General features: G+C 52.3%; 3 protein-coding genes across 6 annotated transcripts; 1 reads left to right on the top strand and 2 right to left on the bottom strand.

Annotated features, from left to right (window-relative positions):
* The first annotated feature begins 4,256 nt into the window (after positions 1 to 4,256).
* Positions 4,257 to 6,348, top strand: SFTA2 (surfactant associated 2). The gene is made up of 3 exons (XM_045825927.1): positions 4,257 to 4,565; positions 4,802 to 4,890; positions 5,035 to 6,348. Exons 1-3 carry the CDS (start codon positions 4,505 to 4,507, stop codon positions 5,119 to 5,121), a joined length of 237 nt encoding a protein of 78 aa, XP_045681883.1. The 5' UTR covers positions 4,257 to 4,504; the 3' UTR covers positions 5,122 to 6,348.
* A 2,329-nt stretch (positions 6,349 to 8,677) lies between these two features.
* Positions 8,678 to 19,933, bottom strand: VARS2 (valyl-tRNA synthetase 2, mitochondrial). 4 transcript variants are annotated; one of them, XM_045825922.1, is made up of 30 exons: positions 19,782 to 19,933; positions 19,153 to 19,356; positions 18,951 to 19,032; positions 18,734 to 18,834; positions 18,326 to 18,447; positions 18,155 to 18,221; positions 17,960 to 18,057; positions 17,010 to 17,091; positions 16,723 to 16,842; positions 16,211 to 16,322; positions 15,430 to 15,518; positions 14,848 to 14,938; positions 14,489 to 14,616; positions 14,272 to 14,375; positions 13,987 to 14,068; positions 13,707 to 13,783; positions 13,560 to 13,635; positions 13,223 to 13,328; positions 13,022 to 13,092; positions 12,773 to 12,898; positions 12,442 to 12,546; positions 12,230 to 12,298; positions 12,028 to 12,106; positions 11,792 to 11,919; positions 11,510 to 11,662; positions 10,501 to 10,707; positions 9,710 to 9,821; positions 9,400 to 9,575; positions 9,139 to 9,267; positions 8,678 to 9,034 (listed from the first exon to the last, which is right to left on the bottom strand). In XM_045825922.1, exons 2-30 carry the CDS (start codon positions 19,345 to 19,347, stop codon positions 8,939 to 8,941), a joined length of 3,183 nt encoding a protein of 1,060 aa, XP_045681878.1. In that variant the 5' UTR covers positions 19,348 to 19,356; positions 19,782 to 19,933; the 3' UTR covers positions 8,678 to 8,938. The 4 variants fall into 4 exon arrangements, with proteins under 4 accessions (XP_045681878.1, XP_045681880.1, XP_045681879.1 ...); XM_045825924.1 differs by having other exon boundaries at positions 11,792 to 11,916; XM_045825923.1 differs by having other exon boundaries at positions 19,806 to 19,929.
* A 169-nt stretch (positions 19,934 to 20,102) lies between these two features.
* Positions 20,103 to 25,564, bottom strand: GTF2H4 (general transcription factor IIH subunit 4). Its single transcript, XM_045825926.1, has 14 exons — positions 25,360 to 25,564; positions 24,589 to 24,731; positions 24,209 to 24,313; positions 23,743 to 23,874; positions 23,392 to 23,488; positions 23,212 to 23,300; positions 22,883 to 22,994; positions 22,673 to 22,741; positions 22,374 to 22,457; positions 21,991 to 22,123; positions 21,655 to 21,785; positions 20,994 to 21,041; positions 20,770 to 20,848; positions 20,103 to 20,385 (listed from the first exon to the last, which is right to left on the bottom strand). Exons 2-14 carry the CDS (start codon positions 24,726 to 24,728, stop codon positions 20,213 to 20,215), a joined length of 1,392 nt encoding a protein of 463 aa, XP_045681882.1. The 5' UTR covers positions 24,729 to 24,731; positions 25,360 to 25,564; the 3' UTR covers positions 20,103 to 20,212.
* Between the last annotated feature and the right edge of the window lie 299 nt (positions 25,565 to 25,863).

The raw sequence follows: 25,863 nt of genomic DNA, 5'->3' as shown, positions 1-25,863 counted from the left end.
ACTCCCCAGCCTCTCTGTCAGTGTTCCCAAGCCCCCATTTCTGCCTGGTCAGTGTCTCCCAGCCACCAGAACTAGGGTTCCTTTTCCCCCTATATCCTCTCTAAGTGTGTAAACAGCCATCCTCCCTAAAGCCCCTGTGCTTGTCAGAGTGTTGGGGTACAGGTCCCAGCCCCACTGGCCTGAAGACCCATGCATTTAGACCACAGCTTCACTTACCATCTTGATACTATACAGTAAGCTGATAATTGCTGCCACCACAGTGACCATGATCAACACAATGGCCCAGTCTGGAACAAAGCCCTTCTCCTGAGGTGTCGGGCCTGAGGGGTAAAGACACAGTGACTGAGGCAGGTGAGACCTCAACCCCCATTCCCCAACTTTCCACCTTTCCTTCTATGTTGCTCATGTTTCTGTGACTCTAAGACCACATTTCTTTGTGGAGTTCTCTCCTATTCTCTTGGGAGCAGAATCTCAATGGAGGGGCTTTTCAAGGGTTTGAACCTAAGTCTTTGGCAGATTTGATGGACTGATTCTATAAAGATGAAAAGTCTGAGAACAGCCAAAGCAATCTGAAAGAGAAACAGAAGTGGAGGACTCATACTACAGGCTCAGCAGACTTGCTGCAGAGCTGAGGTACAGAGCCCTGTGGCACAGGAGCCAGGGCAGACAAATGAGAGAGCAGAATCAAGTCCAGACCGCACATCATGGTCACTTGATTTTCAATAAAGGTACTCACACAATGCAATGGTGGAGAATGACCAACAGTCTTGGAAATAAATGGTTCTGGAGCAACTGATTAACCAGAAAGGGCAAAATTGGACTTGACGTCTATCTCACTCCACATGTTGAACCACTCTGCCTGGTTTCAGAAGCTGTAACCCCCCCATGGCTAAGGCTGAGTGGGCGACCTTTGGACCAGAAGCCACTAAGGAGAGACAAAGCTTATCTCCCTGGCAGAAGCTCTGCTTCTGTTCCTTTTACTTCACCCATAACTGGCCCCCAATGCTTGGTCAGTTAGCCAATGACGGGTAAGATTCCCCAAAGTGGGGGATGACCTAAGCCAGGCATGATCACATGGGAGGCCCCCAAGGAAGGACTTTGGGGGTGTATAGCAAAAGGGGGTGATGGACCCTCACCCCTCGGCTTTGACAAAGCCTGAGTCCTCATTCTGTCTGCAAGAAGTCTCCTAATCTCTTGGTTGTCTTACTACCCCTGCCTGACTTAAGCCTGAGACAATGACAGAGGGCAGTGCAGGCAATCAGGCCTAAGAAAGAATATTTAAAATCCTGTGAAACCTGCTTTGTTTAGAATGCTGTCAATTAAATAAGGGTCCAAGCAAGAAGTGAGTTTGTTCCTCAAAAGTTTTATAGCTCTTTAGCTATCAGACCCTGACTCAAAATAGACCCTCAGAGTTCTTTGTTATCTATTGTTTAATCCTTACTGCCTGACAATGATTAATGAGCTTTACCTGTATTCTTGTGCAAATGAACCCAATAAAAGGCCATTGAGGAAAAGGCTCTTGGCCCTTCTCCTTTGAGAGATTGGCCACCTTTCCTTCGCAAGCAGATCATGTCTTGGTAGACTTGTTCTCATCCATGGCAGATGGGGGCTCTGTGGGCGGAGCCTCCCCACATCCATACACAGAAATTAGTGTGAGATAGGTCATAGGCTTAAATTTAAAAACTAAAATAATAAAGCTTCTGGAATAACATGTTCGAGAATATTTTCATGACCTTGAAGTAAGAAAGAGAAGGTCTTAGGCAGGATACAAAAGGTACTAACCACAGAGAAAAAGCCAAGAAACCGAAAAGCAGGAAGGGGCCCTTGTGCAGCCACCAATGCCAGGGCTCTGCTTCATGAGGCTCTGGGGAGCTGCCGACTGCCGACTGATGCTGCCAACTAAGCACAGATGCCCCCACTCACAGCTTCAGGCCACACTAAAAAAACAAGTCCTTCAAGGATGGATTGAGCAACAGAAATATCACCTGGTGCCGCTGAGAATGGTCCTGAAGTGTTCCCAGAAATGGTCGGAGCTAAAGTCTGAGGATAACTGGGAAAATACTCAGAGGTTGAACAAATTGTTGAGAAACTCACAGATGTGGTGGGGATACTCTTTGAGATGGTGGGGACATTCCCAGAGAGAGAGGGGAGACCCACAAAGACAGAGGAAAGACCCCCAGAAACAGAAGGGAGACCCCCAGAGACAGTGTGAAGACCCCCAGAGAAAGTAGAGGGAAGACACCCAGAGATACAGGGGAGATAGACAGAGACAGTGGGGAGATCCCCGAAAGTAGAAGGGAAACCCCCAGAGACAGAGGGGAGACCTGTCGAGACACCCCCAGAGATAGAAGAGATTGTCACAGATAGTGGGGATGCACCCAGCTGTAGTGGTCCTTAATGGGGCAGCTGAGCTGTTGGAAAAGAACAAATGATCAGGTTAGAAGAGTCGACCACATCCCTGGGTCTTCACCCCACCACACAGCACCACTTTGAGTCCATGCTCACTGTGTGTGGCAAAGGCCTTCAGACCCACAAGCAGCACTAGCACGGCATCTACGGTGCCTGCCTAGGTGTCTTTCCAGACCCATTGTCAGGGCTTTTTAAAAGGCTCAGAGGCCCATTACATGCCTCTGGAGAGCTAGGTGTGCCAGGACCTCCATCAACACCAGGATCCCCATATACAGAGAGGTCAGCAAGCTGTCCCCAGAGGATTAACCTGTCCCGGCCTGATCCTAGGAAGCATGGGTGAGGGGGGCAGTAAGAGCCTGAAGATGCCCTACCTGGCCCTCTTCCCAGCTTCTTACCTGGTTCTTCCCAGACTAGGACCTGCCCCCCAGGCCTGAGTCAGTTCCCCACCCATACCCTCCTGAAAGGGAGAGGACCAGGTGTCCTATTCCCAGGTCCTCCTATTGATGCTAGGAGTACAACTGTTGAGGATGAGGACATATGGGTCTCTAGAAGAAGTAGGAATTGGGTGCTTGGTAGGGCTGGAAGACACCATGGCTTGGGGAAGGGAAACCCAGGACAGGGTAGGACCTGAACCACCCTCATCCAGATGGCTCCAGCCCCAACATTTTCCATTCCTTTGGTGAACAAGAGGAGCAGCAGGGAAGACCACATTGTGTTCAGGGACAGTGTATTGCAGAAGTTCAGAGCCCCCTCTGGAGCCTGTCTGCCCTGAACCCACCACTTCCCAACTGTGTAGCAACTCAGATGTGTCTTCACTCCTACAACAAGGTGATCTAGCCCCTAGTGTAAAGGGGTGTGATGAGCATTAAAGGAGATGTTTCTAACATGCCTAGCACACAGTGTCAGCTATGATTACCTAGAAAGGGAAAGACACAGGGGTGCTCCCCTCTCCTCTTAGGAAGACTCAAATAAGAAAAACAAAAAACAAATTTAAAAATACAAATTAAAAAAAAGAAGACTCAGATGCATCTTTCCACCTTGTGCCCACTGCTCCTACCTGCTGGGCCTGCTAATCTTTCTGTCCATCTACTCCTCTCTGCAAGTCTGGGAGTCCCATTGATGGTGGAGACAACATCTCCCTCCATCTCTGCCTCCATTCTTCTGTGCTTGGGCCCTCTGGTTTTCAGAGGGAGAGGGGAGATGTTACACACAGAAGCAGATGGGAAGATGTTACTTTGTGTGTTCCAGGGGCTGATGTGACTGGTTTGTCGATCTTGTCTGTGTGTCTGGTGTGTCTGGCATTATAAGGGATGAGTTCTAATCTCTCTGCTACTGACTGTGTGACCCTAGTCATTTACCCTCTCTGGGACATATTTCCTAGTGTTTAAAGAAAGATGAGCCCCAAACTTTCCTCTACACATCTGTCCTGTGTTTGCCATTCTGAGGGCCTGTGACTAAATGGATGAGTAGATGAGAGAATCCCCTTTTGCCTGAACACAAAAAGTAAAAAAAGAAGAGGATTTGTTAAAACCCATGTCACCACCTGCGTGTGTGGGATGTTGTGGAGCAACTAAAAACATTCAAAGATGAACGTTTCACATTACCCAGATTTTTCTCCTAGAAAGACACTGTGACTGGGGGAGCATGACACCTAGGTTTAGGAAGAAACTTGACTTAATCCACCCCTCCCTTTTGGGCCCACATTCCTGAGCCATTCGCTGGCCTGAAAGACGGAAATTAATTGTAGTTAATAATTAATCCCTAAAGAGCAATGAGAGGCCCTGGCCTGGGTGGGGTCTGGACATCTGCAGGAGGGACACCTCCACCACTTCCCTCTCTGCAGGTCCAAGCACCCATGGGGGATGAATGAAGAGGGACCACCCACTGTTTTCTCTAGCCGCCCAGTGAATGGCCCTCTCCTGGTTCCTCAAAGTCATGTTGGGAGAACTGGAAAGTCCAGTTACCCAGCTTCCCCCTCCCATTTCCCCTCAAATGCCTGCACTAAGGATTGGCTGTAGAAAGGTAGGCTGGGTAAGGAGAGACCAGGGGGTGCTTCAGACATCTCTTCTGTCCATCAAGAAGTGAGGTGGCCACAATGGGGACCGGACTGACCCTCTTCCTCCTCCTGACCTTCCTTGGCAGCTCACATGGAACAGGTGAGGGCTAGAGAGCTGGACACAAGGGTCCTCATGGCAAGAAGAGGCCAAGAAGGGGAGAGAGAGAGACAGAGGCACCCGAGTCCTGAGCTCCCCAGAATTCAGGAGTGAACTCTGTCCTGAGAGGGTGTGAATGGGCTTTTGGGAAGAGGGAATCAGGTGGGGGTGAGGCAGGAGGGGTGCCCCCGTCCCCAGCCCTGGTAGCTGGGTCCTAAGTTGTACCTCTGGATCCTTAGGGCCAGGAATGACTCTGCAACTGAAGCTGAAGTATTCCTATCTTGCGAATTCACCCTATGATTCCAGCTCCCTGGAATTGCTCAAGAAGGTATGTTCTGGGGAGGGGAAAGGATGGGGTTGTGTGAACTCAAGTTGTGTTTCTGAGTTGGTTTGGGTCTCTCTGCTGGCACCTGACCATTCTAGGTGTGAGAGCCATTTTACACCTCGCTCTCTAACCCTTTCTCTCCCCCAGCTCTGCCTCCTGCTCCACCTCCCATCACGGACCAATGTCACCCTCAGTCAGGCTGGATCCGCACAGCACATTATTTGCAAAGTCTGAGAGCAATCAGAGCCTGTGCCCCTCTTGGATGGGGTGTTTGCCCCCCCTTCCCCACCTGGTGCAGGGGGAATACCCTGGCCCTATCTTCCAGCAGGCCCTCACCTGCTGAGTGGCAGGAAATAAGCTGAATTAAATGACTTTGTGGATTCGTGAGCCAGCTGTAAAAAAAGTATTGGACACCCAAGACTCTGTCTGATTCTCCTTTGAAAAGCAGAGGGGTTCTGGGATGGACTCGCTCTCCCTCAATGCCAGTTTCAAAGGCCTAGAGAGAATCTAGGGAATTAACTGGAGACACACACACACACACACCCCAAATGCACATACACAGGGACATGAACACACACTTCATTTTGAGATCTTCAAAATACCTGGGAATAAGGGAAAGACCCACGTATTGAGCTCATACTTTGCTCCAGGTGTGATGCTTCCCCAGGTCAATGATTGCAGCAATATTAAATATAGCATAATAGGTATTATTATCTGATTTTCTAGATCAGGAAGTTGAGGCTTAGAGAGGATAGGCCACTCATCTGACATCCATTTGCAGTGCAGAGGTCAGACACCAGACAAATGCCTTGGCTTAAGCCAGATTTTTGTGTCCTCTCCCATTGCTTAAGCCTTGGGGTCAGGGGCTCAGAATCCAGACAGACATGGGGACAGACACCCACAGGACATGGGCCCTCTGAACCAGGGATCCATACAGGCTAATCAGGGTAGAAGGAGGGGTGAGAGGCAGCTCAGGTGAGACATGAAGGGTTTAGCTGATGAGAGGGTGGCCAGCTGATATAGGTGGGGGGAATGGGTGCTAGCAGAGGTTGTGCTGGCTAAACATAAGGACGTGTAGCCACAGAGGCCCGTACTTGAATCCTAGCTGAGTTTCTCATCTGTGTGGAGCCTGCACTTCTTCACCTGCAAAATGGGTATAATGACAATACCTGCTTCATAGGATTGTCATGAGGATTACACAGATAAGCTACCTAGAGCACATGCCGCTGTGCCTGTCAGATAAAGGGACATAAGTGGTAAGGATTGTTGTTAGAATAGAAAACCAGTTCCAATGTGTAAGTCCCATCAAGGTCCAGTGTTCTCCTCCTGATTTTTTTGAGGCAGGCACTCATTTGACGCCCCCACTCAAGATTATCTTGAGTCCTTACCAGCTGTCTCAAATTGCAAGCATGATGCCAAGACTTGACCATTTGGGGTATTCATATGATTGCTTCCTGCTCTCCACAGCACCTGTCCCTGCCAACCATACATCCACTCAATCACCAGCACCACAGCATGAAATCAGAGCCTTATTGCTCTGGGGGAGATAAAGGCAACAGCTCTGTGTGGAGCATCCCTGAAGATGAGGGGGGCACAGGAAGTGGAAAAATAAAAACAAAAATCACAAAATTTCCCTAGTTTCCTTTGTAATCGTCCTGAATTAGCCCAGAGGAGAGCTAGCTGAGGGCCCAGGATTTCATGACTTGCCCCAAGCCTGCACCAGTGGGCAGGTGACACCCACAGGTCAAGTGTGTAGGCCCCAAACAAGTTGGGGGACTAGATGTCTGGATCCCCAAAAGACTAGAGGAGCAGACAGCTAACTGCTCCTGAACCTGGTTCCTAAGTCTCAGAACTTGAAATTACTGGGCTGAGATTTCCAGATTGTTTTCTCAAAGAATTTTCTTCCCAAACACAAAATAGGGCAGTGCAGCGAAAAGAATGTTGGGGATTCATTAGACCTGGGTGTGGCAGAAACTGTTAAGTGTCCCCTTATAACTCTTCTTTTGACGGTCATGTGAATTTTAGCTGAGCACCTGGCTCATTCTATTTCCCAGCCTCCCTTGAAGCTAGGAAGGGCCGTGGTTAAGCTCTAAGGGGATAGAAGTAGAAAGTATGCAACTTCCTGGTAACATCCTTGAAAGGAAAGGAACTGCCACTTCAGAAGGAAGAAAACAAAGTCCTTACAACCGCCAAGGTCCCACACCAGCATTTTCCAATGGAACTTTCCCTAATGATGGAAATGATTTAGAACCTGCACTGAGCAATATGGTAGTCAACGGCTACATGTGACTATCAAACACTTGAAATAAGGGACTGAATATTGAGCTTTATTTAATTTTAATTACTTTAGATAGCCAAATGGCTACCATTTTGGACAGCACCACCCAAGATAATCCTCCTTGAGCCTTCCTATCCCCACCCCATCATTCACGCCCTTTGCTCATCCCCCAATTGCTATTCTTTGAGCACTCTGGGCATGCTCCCACACCCTGGCTTTGCTTTGGCTCTTCCCTCCACCTGGAACACGGCTCCCAGGCATCCACTCAGCTAATTCCTGCACCTCCTGCAAGGCTTTGCTTAAATCTCACCTCTGCAGTGAATTCTACCCTTCCCCCGTTAATACTACAACCTGCTCCCTGACACACACCCAAGTCCCCTTACCTTGTTCTACACTTCTTTCCTCATGGCATTCATGACCTTCAGACACACTCTATATTTTACATCTTTGCATGCTGTGTCTGACTTCCCCTGCTAGAACCAAAGTACTACCAGGGCAGAGATCTTTGTTTCTTTCACTCATTGATAAATCCAAGGGTGGGTGCACGACAGGGCCCAGTACATAGCAGGTGCTCCAGAAATACTGAACTTGGGGAAGAGAAATAGGAAGTTACCCATTCCCTCCTTTTCCTCTTCCTTCTGGGTGGGAATGTGAATGTGCTGTTTGGGACTGGAGCAGATCTTAGGTCTAGAGTTAGAAAAAGTATATCAAGAATGGCAGCAAAATGTTAAATTTTAAAATGTTAATTCTGTTAAATTTTGGGGGTGACTCTTCTGCCCAGAGAAGAGGTGACACTTATCTCATCTAAGCTGCCGTGATACCTGAAGTGTGGTTACAGCAACCAGAAAGAATCTACACCTAATTTATTGGGTTGAATCCCAGTTGATACTTTATACAAGCTAATTTTATTCTCGGAGCACATTTCTTCTTATCTGAAATGGAGAGAACACCCCCACCTCTAAGGTTCTCAGGATTAAATAGCACCAGGGAGGCCCCAGCCATGAGGGGCCGGCCATAAACAGCAGACACTCTGAGTTACTGGACAGAATGGAACCTGGGCATGAGAGTATCAACCCCCGAATTCCAGATGAGACAAGATGTTTGGGGTGGGGAGGTCGGCATCTGCCCATCTTATGTACCTCTGTCAGGGGCTAGGATGTCCCTGGCACTCTAGTCTCAGGTACAGAGAGGGAGGGGCACTCTCTGCAGCCCCTCAGCACCCCTGGGGATTGAGCCAAGGAGCAAGGAAGTAGAGAAGTGCCAGCAAAAGCTGGGGCACTTTTGATAAGTCTGGGAAGCAGGTGGAACCCAAGTCACTGTGCGAGGCCTATGAGAATTCTCCTTTCCTCCAACGAGGTAGGCACTGCCCAGCATCCACACCCCCACTGTGGCCCAAACCGAGCCTGAAGAAGAGGCAGCCCTCCTCCCTTCCCAGACCAGACTCTCAGGGAACAACTGAAAGGCAAGAAAATCGCCATTGAGGGAAAGAGAGATAAAAGAACCACAGGCACATGCGTTTAAGATTTTAAAAGTGTATCCGAATCTCCTCATGCCTAAGCTTCCAGGTGGGGCTGCACAGGAGGGAAGCAGGGGCAGGAATGTGAGCATCTCAGTCACCCACAGTCACTCTGACCAAGCTGGTTTGTTACCATAAATGAGGGAGGTGGACCATGTGGTCTCTGAGGCAGCATCCCACCAGCTGCTGCAGGATCAGTTTGTTCTCAAAGGCAGGCCTGGCAGGGTAGAGAACCGCCAGGGACAGTGAGTGAGGGCTCAGGGTTCCCTGGGGCTAGGAGATGCGCCCATCAGCTGCCGGAGGTGAGAAGCCGCCTTGTCCAGTTTTGACAATTCCAGCTGGATGGAAGAAAGCTGGGCAGGGTGAGAAGCAGGTAAGGATCCAGGTATGAGGCCCACCTTCCTCCTACCACATTCCCTCGGGGAGGTGAGCTCCCTGGGTGGCCTCCCAGCCTTACCCTCTGCTGCCTTTGAGTCTCTGCCTCTTTCTCTGATGGGGTCCGGGCTATGAGGCCATCAAACTGCTTCTGTAACTTGTGTCTTCTGGCAGCCAGCAGAGGTAGATGGACCTCGGGGTCCACCAGGCCCTGTGGGAGAAGAGGGACATCCATGGCTCACCCAGTATTTCCTTCCTCCCTCTGCACTTTTATAAAACTCACCCTTGCCCTCTTCCCAACATCCTTTTTGACCCCTCCCCCACTCCAATCTCCTCTGAGCACCTGTAGCTCCATGTAGACCTGAACAGTGTTACCGACAGAGGCCTGGGCCCAGCCAGAGGGAGCGGCTGTGTCAGCAGGTAAGAGGCCCACAGCCCCACAGCGGCCCAGGGTGCCCAGTGGCTCCAGGAAGGTCTCAAAAGCGCCCTGCTCTCCAGGCTCTGAGCTCTGCAGCAGCACTGGAAGGAAAGGGAATCTGTCAAGGCCCATGACCCTGCCTCCCTTCCCGTCCTGCACCTCCTACCCTGGGCCCCGCCCCCAGGCTTCCCCCTCTGCCCTGCCAGCCCCTTCTTTCTGCAGGGATGTGCCTCACCTCGAGGCCGGGCCTTGGTGAGCTGGTACATGGCTTGAAGAGCCCTTAGTGCCTGCACAGCCTCCTGGACCCGGGAGAAGCGCCGCTCCAGCTCAGGCTGGTGCCAGTGTTCCTACAGATGGGGACCCAGAGTTGACCAGCAGGCCCCTGGGACTCCTGTACCAACTCTGCTGTCTCCATCCGCCCACCCCACTCCTCTGCACCACCTCAAGGATGGAACACAGCAACAAGCTGGGGAATCATCTAAGAAGATCTTAGATGATCAGTGGTTGACATCTGTTGAGTCACTCTGATTGAAGATAGCAAACAACCAAAAATAAAATTTAAAACATATTATTCAAAACTCACAAAGCCACATAACTCACAAAACTACATAATTAAACAAGAAACTTAGTTAAGCTTTGAAATGATGTTTTGGGGTTAAGTTTCCTGCATTTATCCTTCTCATATTATTAAAGCTTAAAGCTGTACCGAGACTTTTGGGTTATCCTATCACTAACATCTAATCCTCATCACAACCATGACATTGACCATTGCTATCCCCAGTCTAAAGATGGAGGAAACCGAGGCACAGTAACACAGCTAGCAAGGATCAGTCTAGTGACAGTGATGCTCTTGTCCACTGTGTGACACCGCTCCTCAAGACAGCGCTACAGAACGATCCATCTCCCCAAAGACTCCAGAGCACAAACCACTGCTGTCAGTGACCCCATGGCAGCAACTGTTTTTAGAACACTACTCTCCAACCCCTCCCCCGCACTAGTCCCACTCCAGGAATGTGTGTGACTCACCAAGCTGCTGGCACTGGGGTAGGGGGCCACAGAGATGCTGGGGGCGGGGAGGCAGCCTGGCCTGGGGGGTAGCCTCTGCCAGAGCTCCTCAGCCAGGAAGGGCATGAGTGGGGCGAGCAGGCGCAGCCCAATGTCAGCACAGGAGAACAGCACCTGAGGAGGCCCAGCGGGGCAGGGGCAGTGTGACAGCCCAGGCTTCACAGCCTCCTAGGGAAGAATCCTGCAGGTCAGGAGAAAGGGCTGGGCCACAGTCACAGCCGTGCCCCCTCCACACACTGGCAGTTGGGACGCTGTGGGTAAGAAGCATGCCGCAGCTCGAACACCATTGGCTGTCCCACAGAAAGGGAATCTCAGGCAGGGATTCTTAGAGATGGATGGGGAATCAAATTGTTGGGAAGGTCAGGTAATTTAGACAAAAACGTATTGAGGTTTTGCTTATAAAAGAAACAGAGGATTTTTTTAAAAGGCTGAGAAACAGTGATCGCGGGCAGCAGTCCTGAGCTAGCAACATCACCTGGGTCAAGCAGTGACAATTTTTGCCTCACCATCCCGTCTGGTGAGTCAGCATTCAGAAGAGGTGGGGGCCCAGGTTAACCAGCTGTCCCTCCCAATGATTCTCAGACAGGATTAAGTGTGAGAACCCGGAGTCTAAAGACCACTCTACTTCCTCCTTGTCCATTTATAGCTCCCAGCCTGCCCAGGGTCCAAACTCAGCAATCAAAGGCTGCAGAAGAAGCTCTATCTGCTTCCTGACTCTGCTTTGTCAGACTCAGTTTTCCAGAAGTGTCCCCACATCCCCCTCTCTCCCCAGGTGACAGGCAGGGAACAGTGGCTAGGCTAGTTGCAGGAAAGAGGGGAACTGGAATTCCCTGGCTCATCCATCTTCCTGCCCCAACTGAGGGGACAATCGGGAACCTTGCTGAGAGCTCTCTGCCAGGGAACCCAATCCCCAGGGGATAAGGAGCAGGTCTGCAGGAATGCAATGCATACCAGCCCCAGCCCCACTCACCAAGTAGACGTCACAGAGGCTGTGGAGCCAGAAGTGGTGCAGGGCATGGGTGGCAAGTGGGAGCTCTCGGGTGAGGAAGCCTCGCTCACACTCTCGGGTAGTGTGGGCCAGACGGCTCAGGATCCAGGAGTCCATTGGGGTGGAGGGGGACAACTGCAGGCAGAACAGGGGTACAAGATAGGGACAGCTCAACTTCCACTCTTTGCCTTTCCTTCTAGATGCCATCTTCCACCTCAAACATCAGACAGCCCTGCATCCAAGCACCTCTTCTTTCTCTCTTACCTCCTCTGCAGGCTGGGGTGTGAATTTCTCTCCTAGGACATTGAGGATAAAGCGCAGGGCATTCCAGATCTTGTTGCAGAAATGTCGGGAGCTCAGGACCTCAGAGACAGACAGGTGTAAGTCACCTGCTGGGAGGGAGAAAAAGCACAGAGTATGCAGGTGGACTGCAGTGACACAGGGCAACCTCAGCCCTGCCAGCCCCTCTTTACACCCCAATACCTCCTGGCCCAGCTTACCCAGGGCCCCGTGGGAGCACAGAGCAAACCGCAGGGCATCTGTCCCACACTCAGGGATCCCATGAGGGAAGTCCTTTCTCTGAAACCAGAGGGAGAACAGGTGGCAGATTTCTATGAAGCCACAGGGCCAGAAGCCTGGGTCACAGAGGAAACGGGTTACTCTGAGTTAAGAGGCCAGATGGGGCAGACCCTGGGGACACACCTGCGCTGCAGTTGCGATTGCCAGCTCTGCAGGGTCCAAGTTCCCATCTCTCAGCTTCTCCTGCAGCACCTAGGACAGGTGAATATTCACTGGCCTCAGTCCAAGACCGACTCCTCCAAGGTTCCCACCCACTGTCCCCCCAGCTGACTTCTCTCTGTAGGCTCCCCTTCTCTCCCCTACAAACCCCAGTCTTGTCCAGCTCTCATCCTCACCTGCAGCTCCACCCCTCTGATGATGTCCCGTGGATCCAGCACATTCCCCAGGGACTTGCTCATCTTCCGGCCCTGCCTGTCCCGGACCATGGAGTGAAGAAGCACCTGAGGGTATGGAGGGGTCATACCCTCAGAGGGCAGCTTGAAGAGCCTTTCCCCAGAGGGTCCCTTGGGATCTCTGGCCTCCGTGCTTTAAGGGTTAATGCGGGAAGTGAATCACGGAACAGGAATCAAGAACATGGAAAACACCACAGTAGGGGTTAGAAAAATGGACATGGATAGGGAACACTGCAGAGTTAGAGGGAGGGACAGGGCACTAAAGGGTTGTTACCTTGTTGAAGGGGAGCTGCCCTGTGAGCTGGGTGCCCAGCATGACCATGCGGCCCACCCAGAACAGCAGGAGGTCACTGCCCGTTTCCAAAAGTGACAGGGGGTAGAACCGACTGAGGTCTGGGGTCTAAGAGGAAAAAGATAAGCAGAAAGAAGCCCTGGGTGCCATCTCCTCAAGACTTTGAGAGGGCTCAAGTGTGTCCTTCACAGTCCCCACCTCCAGTCTCTTCCTCTCAAACCAGTGCCTCACCTGATGGGGCCAGCCCAGGGAAGAAAAGGGGAAAAGAGCTGAAGAGAACCATGTGTCCAGGACATCAGGGTCTGCAAAACAGGGAATGGAAACAAGTGGCACCTCAGCTTCTAGGGCCTCAGCTTGCTGCTGCCCACCCTTCCATCCCAACCCTCACTGCCAACTTTCCTAATACCACCTCCCCAAGACCCAGGCCCTCACCACGCTGCAGGGTCAGCTCCGCCCCTGGTCTCCCAGTCAGTTCTGCAGCCAATTCTCTGGCCTCAGCCTCTGTCCGGCCCACTACCCAGCAGTCCTCCCTATGGCCCTGCAGAACAAGGGAAGTGAGAGGAGGAACATCTGGCCCGTGGGAAACATCAGTCTCCCAGTCTCTTCGGGGGCCCTCTGGCGGTGAGATAAGGAAGCCACCCTGACAGGCTAAAGCACCTGAAAGGCAGGAAGCTGGGCTAGCGATGAGGCCTAGGACTGCCTGCTAAGGCCCTCTCTCCATCCCGCCCCACTGCCCAGCCCCATCCCTCCCGCACTTCCTCCTACCAACCTTCCCAGGCTCCTCCACAACCAGGTAGGCTGGAATCTGATGGCCCCACCACAGCTGCCGTGAGATGCACCAGTCCCTGCCACAGAGCAGAGCAGCTCCTCAGTGTCGGCAGCGGTCCCCTCCCAGGTCCACAAGTGCCCCTCTTACCCGATGTGGGAGAACCAGAGCCGCCAGTTCTTCTGGTGAAAAGATGGGCTCAGCTCCAGGGCCCCAGACTCCACAGCCTGCAGGGAGAAGGCCTTCAGATAGTGCTACCTGTCTTGCACCCACAGCGTCCCTCTGATGTGGTTCTTGAGCTCAGAAAGGACCTCCCAAACCTCCTGAGGACACACACCAGCCCACTCTGGGCCACCTTGCCTCTTTGCTCAGCTGTCCTGTTTCTCTACCCCTTCCCCAGGGTCAGTCCTTGCTTGCAGTGCAGCCTTACCTGGGCAGCCCGTTCCCCCATCTCCCGGCAGCGCACAAACCACTGGCTCTTCAGCAGGTATTCTACCACGTCCCCGGAGCGGCTGAAAGGGAGAGAGCTGAGTCCACTGCTCCCCCTGCCCTGTGCCTCTGCTCCAGGGACCCAGGACCCTACTAGGTGCCAGGTCCTCAGTACTGAGAACACAGCAGCCAATGAAGCTGACAGAGCCCGTATTCTAGCATGAGGATTCAGAGCCCATCCCATGTCCCTCCTAGGGGGATTGGAAGTGGAGTTAAAACGGGTCACCTGCAAATGGGCAGCACCATGGGATGGTCCTGGAGGCCCCGGAACAGGCCCCTCTCCCTCAGTATGGACACTATCTTTTCCCGGGCTACAAATCGATGAAGACCCTGGGAAAGCAGCAATGGTAAAGGTTAAAGGGCTCTAGAGAAATGAGAGTGGGAAACAGGAGGTGGGGCAAAGATGCCCCTAAAGGATGGGGAAACAGTGAGTCCGGTACCACCTGCAGCCAGTCCCCACAGACGGAGGTCATGGTCCCATCCTCTGCAATGACACTCAGAGGACTCAAGCCATGTCGGCTCCCCAGCTCAGCATCAGCAGGACTGTGAGCTGGAGTCACCTTCACTGCCCCTGGGGGAGCAGAGACACCATAAGCACTGAGCCCTGACCCCGGCTTTTGCTTTTCCAGAGGGATCATCGTCGCCTCTGCCCCTGTCCCTCCACTCTTCTCTCCACCTCCCTTTCGTTCTCCCCACCCACTCAGACTACTCCCTACGAGCTTTCCTTTCCTCCTTTCTTCCTCCTCCTGGTCCCCAGCCCTCGGCACCCCAGCTTTCTTTCCTTCCCCTGACCTCCACTCACCTGTGCCCATGTGTGGCTGGACAGCAGGGTCTGTGATGAGGGGGAGGAGCTGCCCTGTCAAGGGGTGACGAAGTTGTCGCCCATGTAGATGCTGAAGGGAGAGGGGTCAAAGACAGGCATGTGCGAGCAGAAAGATCTTGGCAGGGCAGGAGAGCCCCGAGAGTAAGATGAGAACCCAGGTAAAGAGTCAGCATGGTAGTCAGCCAACTTTTTCTTAAGGGGATGGAGTGTGAATAATTTAGGCTTTGCAGGCCAAAAGGCAAATGCAGCCTCTGCCCAATTACTCCACCTGCCACTATGGCACAGGTGATAACACAGCCCAGATGAGCACAGCCAGTGAGTGTGGTGTGCCCAAACATAGGTGGCGTGGATGTGCCCCTGGGCATACCTGTCAACCCCCGAGCTAGAGGAAAAGTGCAGCATCAAGAAGAGAAGGGAGCAGACTCAGAGCCACTGGAGAACTGAGCTAAGAAGACTTAGGAAAAGGAAGTGGAAGTATGAGAGAAGGAGCTGCCACCCAGAAAGGAAGGGAAGAGAAAGCTGTGGGAAGGAGTGCCAGGGGCAGAGGGCACTGGACATTACTGTATATCGGGTGTCGTCGGGATGAACGGCCACTGCCACATCTCCAGGCAACGTCTCTGGCCTCGTGGTCCCTATCACGACCTCTGCGTCTGAAGACAAAATTCAAGCATGTCTAGCCAGCAGTCATTCTCACTCCCCACTGCAGACACAGCTAAAGCCAGGAGAACAGGAAAAGGGAGGGGCAGGAGCAGTTGAGGTTGGGCAGACCCCCAGAAGTAAGGACAGAAACTTAGGACCAGTGTTTACAGGAGCCTGGGTCAGTGGCTGATGCCAAGGAATTCCTTGACAGCTTGCACAGGAGAAATGGGTATGGCATTAACAAATGCAACCAGAATCTTTGATGGTATCCAAGAGACACTTAAATACTTGGTGTCCTAATCACAAATGCTATGCATTCTTTGGGTCTGGCACCAGTCCCTCCTACAAGAAACAGACTCTGACATTCCAACTCACCTATCTTCCCCTTCTCTGAACTCTTCAGAACACTTACTGTGCAAACCACACTTCAGAACTAATCTTTCATCTCTTTTGGAGGTAGCAGCCTCCTGAAGAATTATACTAAGCTCCAAAGGGCAGTGACCATGTGCACTTTTCTTACATGGCACAAAACAGCCAGGGGAAGTGCCCACAAAAATGCAAACACTACCAAGGTTCCTTATGCCCCTCCCACCAGGTCATGTGTGAAACAGGCTGGTGGGTTCCCTCCCATCAGCCCAACACAGGTTTGAGAAAGCAGGGGAAGCAGAGATGAGCGGGCAACCTTTCCAAGGGCTGCACTCACCAGGCTCTCCATCCACAGGGAAGGCCACAGAGATAAGGAGGCCAAAAGACACAGAGGTGGGGCAGCCAGGCAGTCTAAGTTCTGTGTGGCCAGGCAGGGACCGGCTCTCCACCTGGAGACATGGAAGAAGCAGGGTCTGAGAGCAGCCCTTCTTCAAGGCTCACAGCCAGTCTTCCCACATCCACTCCTCGGCCTGCCCGGCCTCACTCTGCTCTCACCTAATTCTTGCGTAGCACAGTTACAGTAAATATTCACCAGATACTTAAACCACACACAGGTACGGTGCTGAGCACCTTCCACGAGTTCATTTCATTCTCCCAGCACCCCCAAGATGCAGGCATTCCCATCAGCCCTAAATTACAGATTAGGAAAACTGAGGCTCACAGGAGCCAGAAGTCAGGCAGCTGGCAGGTGGCAGAGTCTGGGTGTGAGTCCAGGCAGTCTGGCTCCAGACTCTGGGCTTTCACCCGCCTCAGCACTCTCACGAACCTGCTTCTCTTTTTCTGCCTTACCTCGATGTCAGAGATGGCTGATCTTAAAGCGCATGACCAGTTGACAAGCTGCTGGCTGCGGTACAACAACCCTGCCTTGTGAAGTCGCACAAAAGCTTCAGTCACAGCCACTGAGGAGCCCTAGAATGACCTGAGTGTCCACATCCAACAGCCCCTTCTCAGCCTGTCACCCCATTCAGGGACCATCACCCCCACCCTGCTTTTCTCTGCACACACCACAACCCAACTCCCTGCACATGTCTACACACCTCCCTGACACCCTCAGGGACCAGGCTGGGCACACTCACAGCGTCCATAGTGAAACATTCTCGGTCCCAGTCCAGGGAGGCCCCCAGAGCTCGGAGCTGCTCACAGATCTCTCCACCCTTCCTGTATCCAGAAGGATTTGTCAGCAAACATGTCCCAAGCACCAATAACGCACCAGGCCCAATGACACCCAGCAGTGCCGGAGGCTGGGGCGAGCACAGCATTGATCTAGCCTCTAGAAGCTAATGGGGACAGACTCCCAAACCAGTGTGAAGCCTCCTATAAAATTTCTAAAAGTATCAAGTTCTACAGTAACAGAAGAAGGGGCAGCCAATTTGTGGGAAATCTAAAGAACCTTTACGAGAAGATGGCATGTGATAACGGACCCAGAAAAATGAGGGCGATGTCAAGCAGATGGAAGGTGGGGGGTGGATGAGTAGGAGAAATGAAATCTAGGCAAGAGAAAGTGGGGTAAGTGGGAAGGGGAGAAGCGTATGTGTGCACATACATATGCACATATATACTTCAATATACATTTCTTATTGTATCATCCTGAAACACACAGACACAGACACAGACTCACACAGAGAGAGATATACACAGAAACACACACATGCACACACACACACACACACAGCTTGGAGACCCCACCAAACTCCAGCAGTGGTGTCCAACCTGCAGCCCGTGGGCTGCATGCAGCCCAGGATGACTATGAATGCAGCCCAACACAAAACCATACATTTACTTCAAATCTTTTTTTTTTTTGGCTCATCAGTTTTCATCCGTGTTTATGTATTTAATATGTGGCCCAAGACAACTCTCCTTCTCCCAGTGTGGCCCAGAGATGCCAACAGGCTGGACATCCCTAGAGTTCAAATCTCTGAAGTTAGGGAAGTGATGGAAAATGGGAAAAGCAACCATGAGCAGGGAGGGGGCAAGAAAGCGAGGCCCCAAACCATGACTCGCACCTCCCTGTGCCTGTCATACTCACTCCTCCTTCCACTTCCAAACCTCCTGGAGGAAGTCTTCCCGGCTCAGATCGTGTCTTCTCACCCCTCGCTCCTTCCACAGCTGCTTCTCCACCACAGCCTACCAGATTAGGGGACAAAGAAACAGTGAATCAGGTCACTTTTCCGGGGAGAGAGTTCTTTCATCCAAGAAAAGTAAACAGTGGCAAATGACATACTTGGGTAGCGATTCCTGCATGATCTGAGCCAGGGACCCACAGCACCTGATCCCCACGCATCCGGTGCCTGCAATAGAAACACCGGCACCTGAAGCCCTGAGCTTATGTTTATCCTCACTCCTTGCCCCTTTCCCTTCCCTCCAAGAGCTCAACCAGCCCCTTTCCCCTCACCAGCGCACAAGAGCATCCTGGATGGCCACCGTCAGTGCGTGCCCGATGTGTAGGGAGCCGGTGACATTGGGAGGTGGGATACACATGGAAAAGGTCTCCCCTGTAGCCTGGGGCAGCCTGGTCTAGAAGAAAGCAACAAAGTCAAGGGCAAGAGAAGACGGGATCTTAACTGGTGAATAGCTCCCTCCGGTATCTCCAAGGCATAAAGAGCGGAAAAGAAAGGTCCTGCAAATAACAGGGAAAGGAAAAACCCACCAACAGAATGCTTTGGAGACACCAGGGGCAGTTGACAAGTTCTCTAATGTGGCTAGCTGTGAGCTCCAGACTCTGAGGCTCAGTTGTACCCACCAACCTCATGGGTCATTTATCCTGAGGACTGTTTAGTACCTCTCCCTGCAAGGTACAAACCTGATATTCCGGCTTGAAGAAACCCTCTCGAACCCACCAAGGGTACCAGGCCGCTTCGACATATCGGGGGCTGTATGCAGGAGGTAGGGGCTGGGAGACATCTGTGGAGGCAGAGGAGAGCTCTACAAACTCCTGAACTTCACTCCCAGGGTGCATTTCAGCAAACCAAATGGGCAACAAGAATGTGAAAGAGAAGGCCTTCAAGTTTCCTAGTTACCTTTCTTTTCACCAAGTTCTGTGGGGATTTCATATAACACTATTTCTTTAGGAGTCCAGGCCTTACTGGATTCTGCAGGTGACTGGGGGGAGGGACCAGAAAGGGAAGATGCAGTTTCCAGTAAATGTCAGGCATGCAGAATCCAGCAGTCTCTCTTCCAGCCCCCTCCCAAGTCTTCTCAGACAAACCGTGTGAACCCAACCTTGTTCTTCCGGGCTAAGCCAGCCTCCAGCGCCACCTGCTTCTCTCGCAGGCGCTTCTGTTTCGCCTCACGGTTCCTCTGGGAGATGGGGGATCCATAGGGCTGTGACTGGGTAGAAAGGGTACAGGACCTGGGGAGGCCCCGTGAGGGCCTCAGCCCCCATTGTAGAAAAGAGGCCAGAGGCAAATGAGGCATCAGGAGTACCTGCAAAGAGGCCGCGATCTGTTCCTGACAAAGCACAGGAGGGTATGGAGGAGCAGGGAGGGTCACACCCCTAAAGTCACACTCTATTCCTTATTCCCCGCCTCCTACTAGCATTGCTGTTATTCTGTCCCTTTCCACATAACCGTTACTCTCGGAGGACTACAGGGCATGTCGACAACAACAGGATCCTGGACCCACAATATCAGGTCTCTTCTGGGGAAGAGTCAGCGTTTCTGGCCCCCAACATATGCGTGGGACACGTGGGGTGACTGTTAACACATGGGAGGTTAAAAGACTCGGGGATTCGGGGAGATGACCAACATCTTCGTGCCCGAGAACCAGCAAGGTGTCCAGCCAGTTGCCGGGACCTCGGCCTGCCCAGACACACCGCCCACACAGCCTCCAGCTCCATGCGTCCTACCCACCAGAGGCTACCCCGGCGCGCTCACCGGGCGAGCCCGCTGCCCGCTGTGATCCCAGGGCGCCCTGCAGCACAGCAATGGCTGAGCTGGGGAGGAGCCACCAGCAACCCAACACCAACTCCAGAACGGACTGTAGAGCCCGGAACCCGACCGCAATCCGCGCGTTGCTGAGTGGCTGGGCGAGGGCGGGGGGAGGGGCTGTGGGAGGGGCGAGGAGGTAGGACTCCGCAGGCGCAGTAGTTGCTGGGCTCCACCCCCACCCCGCCCCCTCCCGCCCCTGCCCAATGACCACAGACACGGCGAGCCGAACCAAAGAGAGGGAGGTGCTGGAAGCCACGTGGCGCAGTTTCATGACTTTATTTAACAGTCTCCACTAATAAGTAAAAACCCCCGAGTTACAGGGCTGAGCCTGGCTCCTGTCCTAGTGCATACGCTCAGGAGCTGTGCTTCTGCCGCTTCCAGAAGCGCTTGACGTCGCCATGGCCAGCCGGTGTTACAACCATGAGCCGCTTGGCCGAGTTCTCGAACACCAGCACGCCCAGCTCCCGTGCGTGGGCCAGCAGCAGCTCAAAGTCCACTTGAGACAGGAACTGGTTATACAGGACGCCTGGGGACCGAGGATAGGCGGCGGGGAAGAAGAGGAGAGACCATGAGCCCCTCTGTGGCAGGCCACCCACTACCATTTAAACGTAATCTATGTCCTTTCACAGCTCATCCAACCATATTCAGAGAGGCAATATAATACAAGATAACCCAGTAGTGCTCACCAAAACCAGAGAGGTGCTGTGGATTATCCCTCCCAAATTTTCTCTCCTGACTAAATCCAAATTGTACTAATTTGAGATTTTATATACCACTACCAACTAACCCCAAAATAAAGTGTCTTGTAATCAAGACAAATACAAAACAACAATAGCTTTTTCAGGTCATGAAGGCTGAACTGTTCTTCCTCCGGCCTGTGACCAAGAATCAACCACCAGAAGTTACCCACCCTCGGTGAACCGGAGTCTGTCCCTTTCCAGCTCCCACAGCCGAATCTGGTCCGTGATGGTGGGCGGCAGCACAGGTATCTACAGGAGCAAGGGATGGCGGGAGGACTCAGGAATACTGCTGCTGTGGGGGGAACCCATTCCTCCACTGTTTCCCAGAGTCTCCACCACTTCATCACCGGGGCCAGGGGCTGTCAGCCTCCAGCAGCTTGGTGCCTGAATGTACCTGTTTAAGCATCACTGGGTGGGCCCTTGTCCTGAGGAAGTGGATGATCTAAAACACAGAAGAATGGGGTCAAGGGCTCAAATAAGGGCAGGAAAGCTACTTTGGCTGGAATGGAACATCAGCTTACTGTTTAAAAAAACTCACAGCCACATGCCTGTCATCAGCCCATGCCCCTGTTCAGCTGTTGTCCCAAGTTGCTGTTCCCACAGTCAAGTCTGCCATTCCTTCTCTGGCATGTCTGCCCTTTATACAGCCTTGTTTTGTTTTTCTTTAAAATAGCAGCACTGACTGTGTGGCAGGCTCTTACTTAGCTCAGTGTTTTACCACTGTTCTCTCACTAAAGCCTCTCCAAAACCTGGTGAGGTGAAAACTCATTATTTCCATCTTTCAGATGAAGAAACTGAGGATCAGAAACAAAGCAGCCAGCCTGGTCATGCAGCTAGGAAGTGGTGGTACCAAGACACAAATTCAGAGCTATCCCCCATCCCTCAGGTCTTTCTCTCCAATGTCTGCCTATTCCACACCTAGAGTCCGGACTTCTCATGTGCCTGATCTATGCTCAGACAGACAACTCATCGCCTCCATAACAGGCCTGGTGACCACCCTGTCCCCCACAGCACAAGTGCAGCCTGTCTTCCCACAAACCCCCAAGGGGGTCTACCTGCTGGGCTGTAATGCCACTGGCGATTGCCTGCTGGACACTCTCCCGGGTGACCTGTGCCACCACCATGTTGGGGAAGCGATAGAGCATCTCCGAGAAGAGGGCAATGAGGGCGATCTGCAGCTCCGACTCTGACGCAGGCACAGGAAGAGAGGATGATGAGGCTCCCCCATACCCAGACTTCCTCTAGCCCTGCCCTCACATGTGAAGGGAAATGTCAGAAAACCCTGTAAATTATCAGGTAAACCAAAAAAACAATGGCATTCCTTCCTGCTTCCTTTGCCTTTCTCACTCTCATCCCCAGCCTGCACTTCCAGGGGCCCTCTGTTGACTCACCAGTGTAGGCATACAGTCGATAATTGGTTTCTACAACAATGAAGCCTGGCTGATGTGCAGTGCCCCCAGCCCCAGAAACACCTGATGACAGGTTGATGGCCAGGCGTGTGGGGTAGTAACGCCGAGACTTCCTCTGGAAAGGACAGAAGAGAAAGGCAGAGGGCCCTCTCTCAGGTGTCACTGCCCTACATCTTCCTTCCTGAGACACAAGATCCCTCTCAGGGCACAGAGCCCCAACTCCCAACTTCTCTCCCCAAGGGACCCAAGTATTCAGTACTGCCAACTGCTTACTGCTGCCTCCCAAAATCCCACTCCTTTCTAAAAGCCAAAGCAGCATGCCATCCTGCCTCTTCCCTAGAAGCCATGTATTTGGGTCCTCATACCTTCCTCTGGAAAACAAGTCCAAACTCACGCAGATGTTGCAGGAAGTTCAACAGAGAATCGCTCATACCTTCCACAGAGTAATCCTGGGGAAGAAAAGTAGTCAGCTGGAGTCCAAAACACATCCCCTTCTACTGCCCCCAACTCGGTCCATCTGCTCCCTCTTTTCCTACCTCTGGCCATGCTCTGTCCATTCTCATCTTTCACTCTGTAGCCCCACAGCCTCACTTCCCCTCCCCACCTCTCCCCCTTCAGTTCACCCACCTAAGCCTCCAGCTCCAGCCCCTGCTCCCTTGCTTACCTTGCCCAGAGTAGAGAAGCTGAGCTGGAAGAGGAAGGAAAGGATCTCCACAAGGTCCATGCCTCGACTCTAAGGAGGGACGGGCAGAGACAAAGGGAAGGGCAGGAAGGAGAAAACGAGAGGACAAAACATCAGGGAGCAGAGTTTGTAGGTAGCAGTCTCTGAGGGGGCCTTGAGAAGAGCCAGGAGTGCAGGCGAGCAGAGCCTCACCTGGGCTGTCTGCAGGTACTGCAGCATAAAGTACCAGAGCTGGGCAGGGGTGTCCAGCAACAGGAACTGGAAGCCAGCAGAGGTGATACAGGGTGGTTCTCCAGGCTCAGCACTGGGAACAGAGAGAGGGACAAATGGGAGAGGTGTGCAGAGAAAGGCCACCACCCCCACTGGTCCTCTCATGTCTTCTGGTTTACCTCTGGCAACACTCCACTCGACTCTCCTTTTTCAGTCAATCACCTCCACTCCTGTCCCACCCAAACACTCAGTTTAACAGGGACCCAAGGATACATCGAACCAGGCCGCTGTCGCACCCTTGGCTTCCTCACCTCTTCATAAGCCCAGCCTGGATGAGGAGCTGAGCCAAGTCCTGGCTGACAGCTGCATCAGGGGAGCCCACCATGAAGTGCAGCACCACCTGAGGAACGCAAGAGGACACAGAGATGCCTCTAGGGTCGACAGGAAATAGGAGCACAAGCAGAGATACACACAGAGTCCCACGTCCTCACCTCCCATCGCTCCTCGGCGTACTTATCAAGTGAGGGGACATCCCGAGTATGCTTATCTGGTCCCAGCTGACTTGTGTCATCAGACCAGGCCTTGCCCCTATGCCAGGATGGACCAAGAGTGAGGAGCCCTGCCTGTGTTTCCTGCCTTCCCTCTGCCCTCTTTCCACCCTCATCCCCATGGGTCATGAGTGGGAGGTCTTTCCTATACTGTGCAGTTGTATCTGGTCGAACTTATTCCTAAAGGAGCTCCTGAAGGTAGAGCCCACAAGGTTCCAGACAGGGCCATCACAGCTCTCCATCCAGAAGTTTAGTTCCCCTGGCCCAGCTGAGGAAGAGGTGAAAGTGACATACCCACCCAAAAGGGCAATGCGGAGGTTCTGGCGGAAGATGGGGTTGAGGATGAGGCCCTGGAGACCACCAGGGAGCAGCTGGGTGTGCCAGATACGGAGGCTGCTCAGTAGCCCTGTACTATCCTCCTGAGCTCTGAAACAGAAACAGAGAGGTGAGGGGGTGTCTGGGAAACAAAAAGGAGGCCCATAAAGGGCCCCACTTCTGCCTTTTCTAAACTGGTGATTTTTGGATCACTGTTTCACAGAGTGAAACCAGTGTCTTCTTAAACTGCAACACTTACCAGAGCCTTTCTATACACATCACAACTCTCCAAGAGGGAAAATACAACATGCAGAGTTTCCCAACCTTGTTTAATGACAAGTTTTGTGGTGTACCCATTAATATTTCCTGAAAGTTCCAAGAGCAGCAGTTTGGGAAATCTATCTGTTCGGAAATTTGTATTTAGCTGAGAATGCAGCAGACTCACTTGCTGAATTCCTTCTTCACCCACAGGGCCACAGCAGCTTGTGGCAAAGGTTGCTCCAGAAAGAGCATCCGCATCACCCAGCTCTTAGCCAAAGACGGAAGCTCCCTGCAAGGGGCAGAAGTAAAATGTTAATATCAGCAACTGCTTAGATCTGCATCTCTGTCCTCAACCTGCATCTCAGCCTCTCAAACATGTTGTGTCCCTCACCCACCCACATGCCTTTACCAGTGTTGCTGTCCCCCAAAACACCATCTGTTTTGGCCTGACACCCTTTAATCTCCAACTCCCTTAAGACTAAGCTTCTACCCATGATAACTTATCCATCTGCAAGCCCCATTACATTGCCCCACCACAGCCCCTGTTGCATAGAGCATCCTCACCTGAAGACAGCCAGACAGGTGGCAGGGTGTCCATACAGTCGGTCCAATACCCCAGGGTTCAGACCCCCAAGGAACTCCTGCAGATTCCTGCATTGTAGATGTGCTCGGTTCAGTCCAACCTTTGAGGGGGTGCTCTCCATTACCTGAGAGATGCAAGTGTTAGAAACTCATCCCCACAATGCATGCCAGTGTCACCCCTCACCTTTCTCATTCTAGTCCAGATCCACTGGCTCCCACCAGGTGGACCCATCTTTTCTATGTTTCCCTTTCCATGTCATTCATCTCTTGTTTCTCCCAAGCCTGACTGACTTCCTCCTTTCCTGCCTCATCACCCCACTTTTGGCCTCAACTCCAGTCTTCTCTCAATTTCGAATGAAGAGAATTGTTAATTGCCCCATATCTGCAGAATTACTTTGTATTTCGATGATTTGTCTCATCTTTACCAAGCAGTGACAAAAAGACTTGTTTGAGTCTTTCTCCCTTTCACCTCTCCTGGTCAGAGCGGCCCATAAGCTCCACATCTGTCACACTTTCCCACCTACTTCTTTGCCCCACTTCTCTTGCTGGGCACGGCAGTAAACTACTTCTCCGCTCCACGTCTCCCAAATCTAATTCTACCTCTTTCCTCTCCCTCCCCAAGAGTATCATTTCACCCCATTCAACCTGATCCACACCATCCAACCTAACTTCTCCCCTACTTCTCTCCCACTCCTCCCTCTCACTCACAGCTCCTACACTCCGCCATCTCCTCTCCCGGCCCGGCCCCCTTACCACTCTGGGTTGATTCCCCCCTCGCCCACCACGAGTTCCAAGCCGTCGCTTAATCTGAGCCAAGGTCTCGCATTGGCTCCCGATAATAGGGAAAAGGATGGTGAAAAAAAAAAAAAGAGAGAGAGAGAGAGCGAGCGAGTACAATTTCACAGACAGGAATCACAAGCGTAGGACTCAGAAGACAAGAGGAGGAGTAAAAAAGTAGGGAGGATAAGAGTAGTTGTGGCACTCGCTGCGGGGCATACTGGGATTTGGAGTTTTGTTTTTGCCGACCCACCAAACAGGATGAAGTGTGTCTGACTACAACTCCCAAAAGGCACCGCGGGGAAGCCGCGAAAAAAGAGGCTGGCCTTTAATTGAGAGCGCTCGGGACTACAAAGGCCGAACCTACAGGTTCCGCATAGCTTTCCACACTGGCCGTCGTTTTGTCTAAGCCACCCGAACAGGAAGCGGGACCGAGAATAGACGTGCCCATAAGATTTCCCGGTGGAGACCCGCAGACAG

Source organism: Phyllostomus hastatus, unplaced genomic scaffold, assembly GCF_019186645.2.
Source record: "Phyllostomus hastatus isolate PE091 unplaced genomic scaffold, TTU_PhHast_1.1 phas_scaffold_60, whole genome shotgun sequence".
NCBI classification, from domain to species: domain Eukaryota; kingdom Metazoa; phylum Chordata; class Mammalia; order Chiroptera; family Phyllostomidae; genus Phyllostomus; species Phyllostomus hastatus.
Note: the sequence above shows the minus strand (reverse complement) of the source record. Positions and strands in the feature narration are given on the sequence as shown.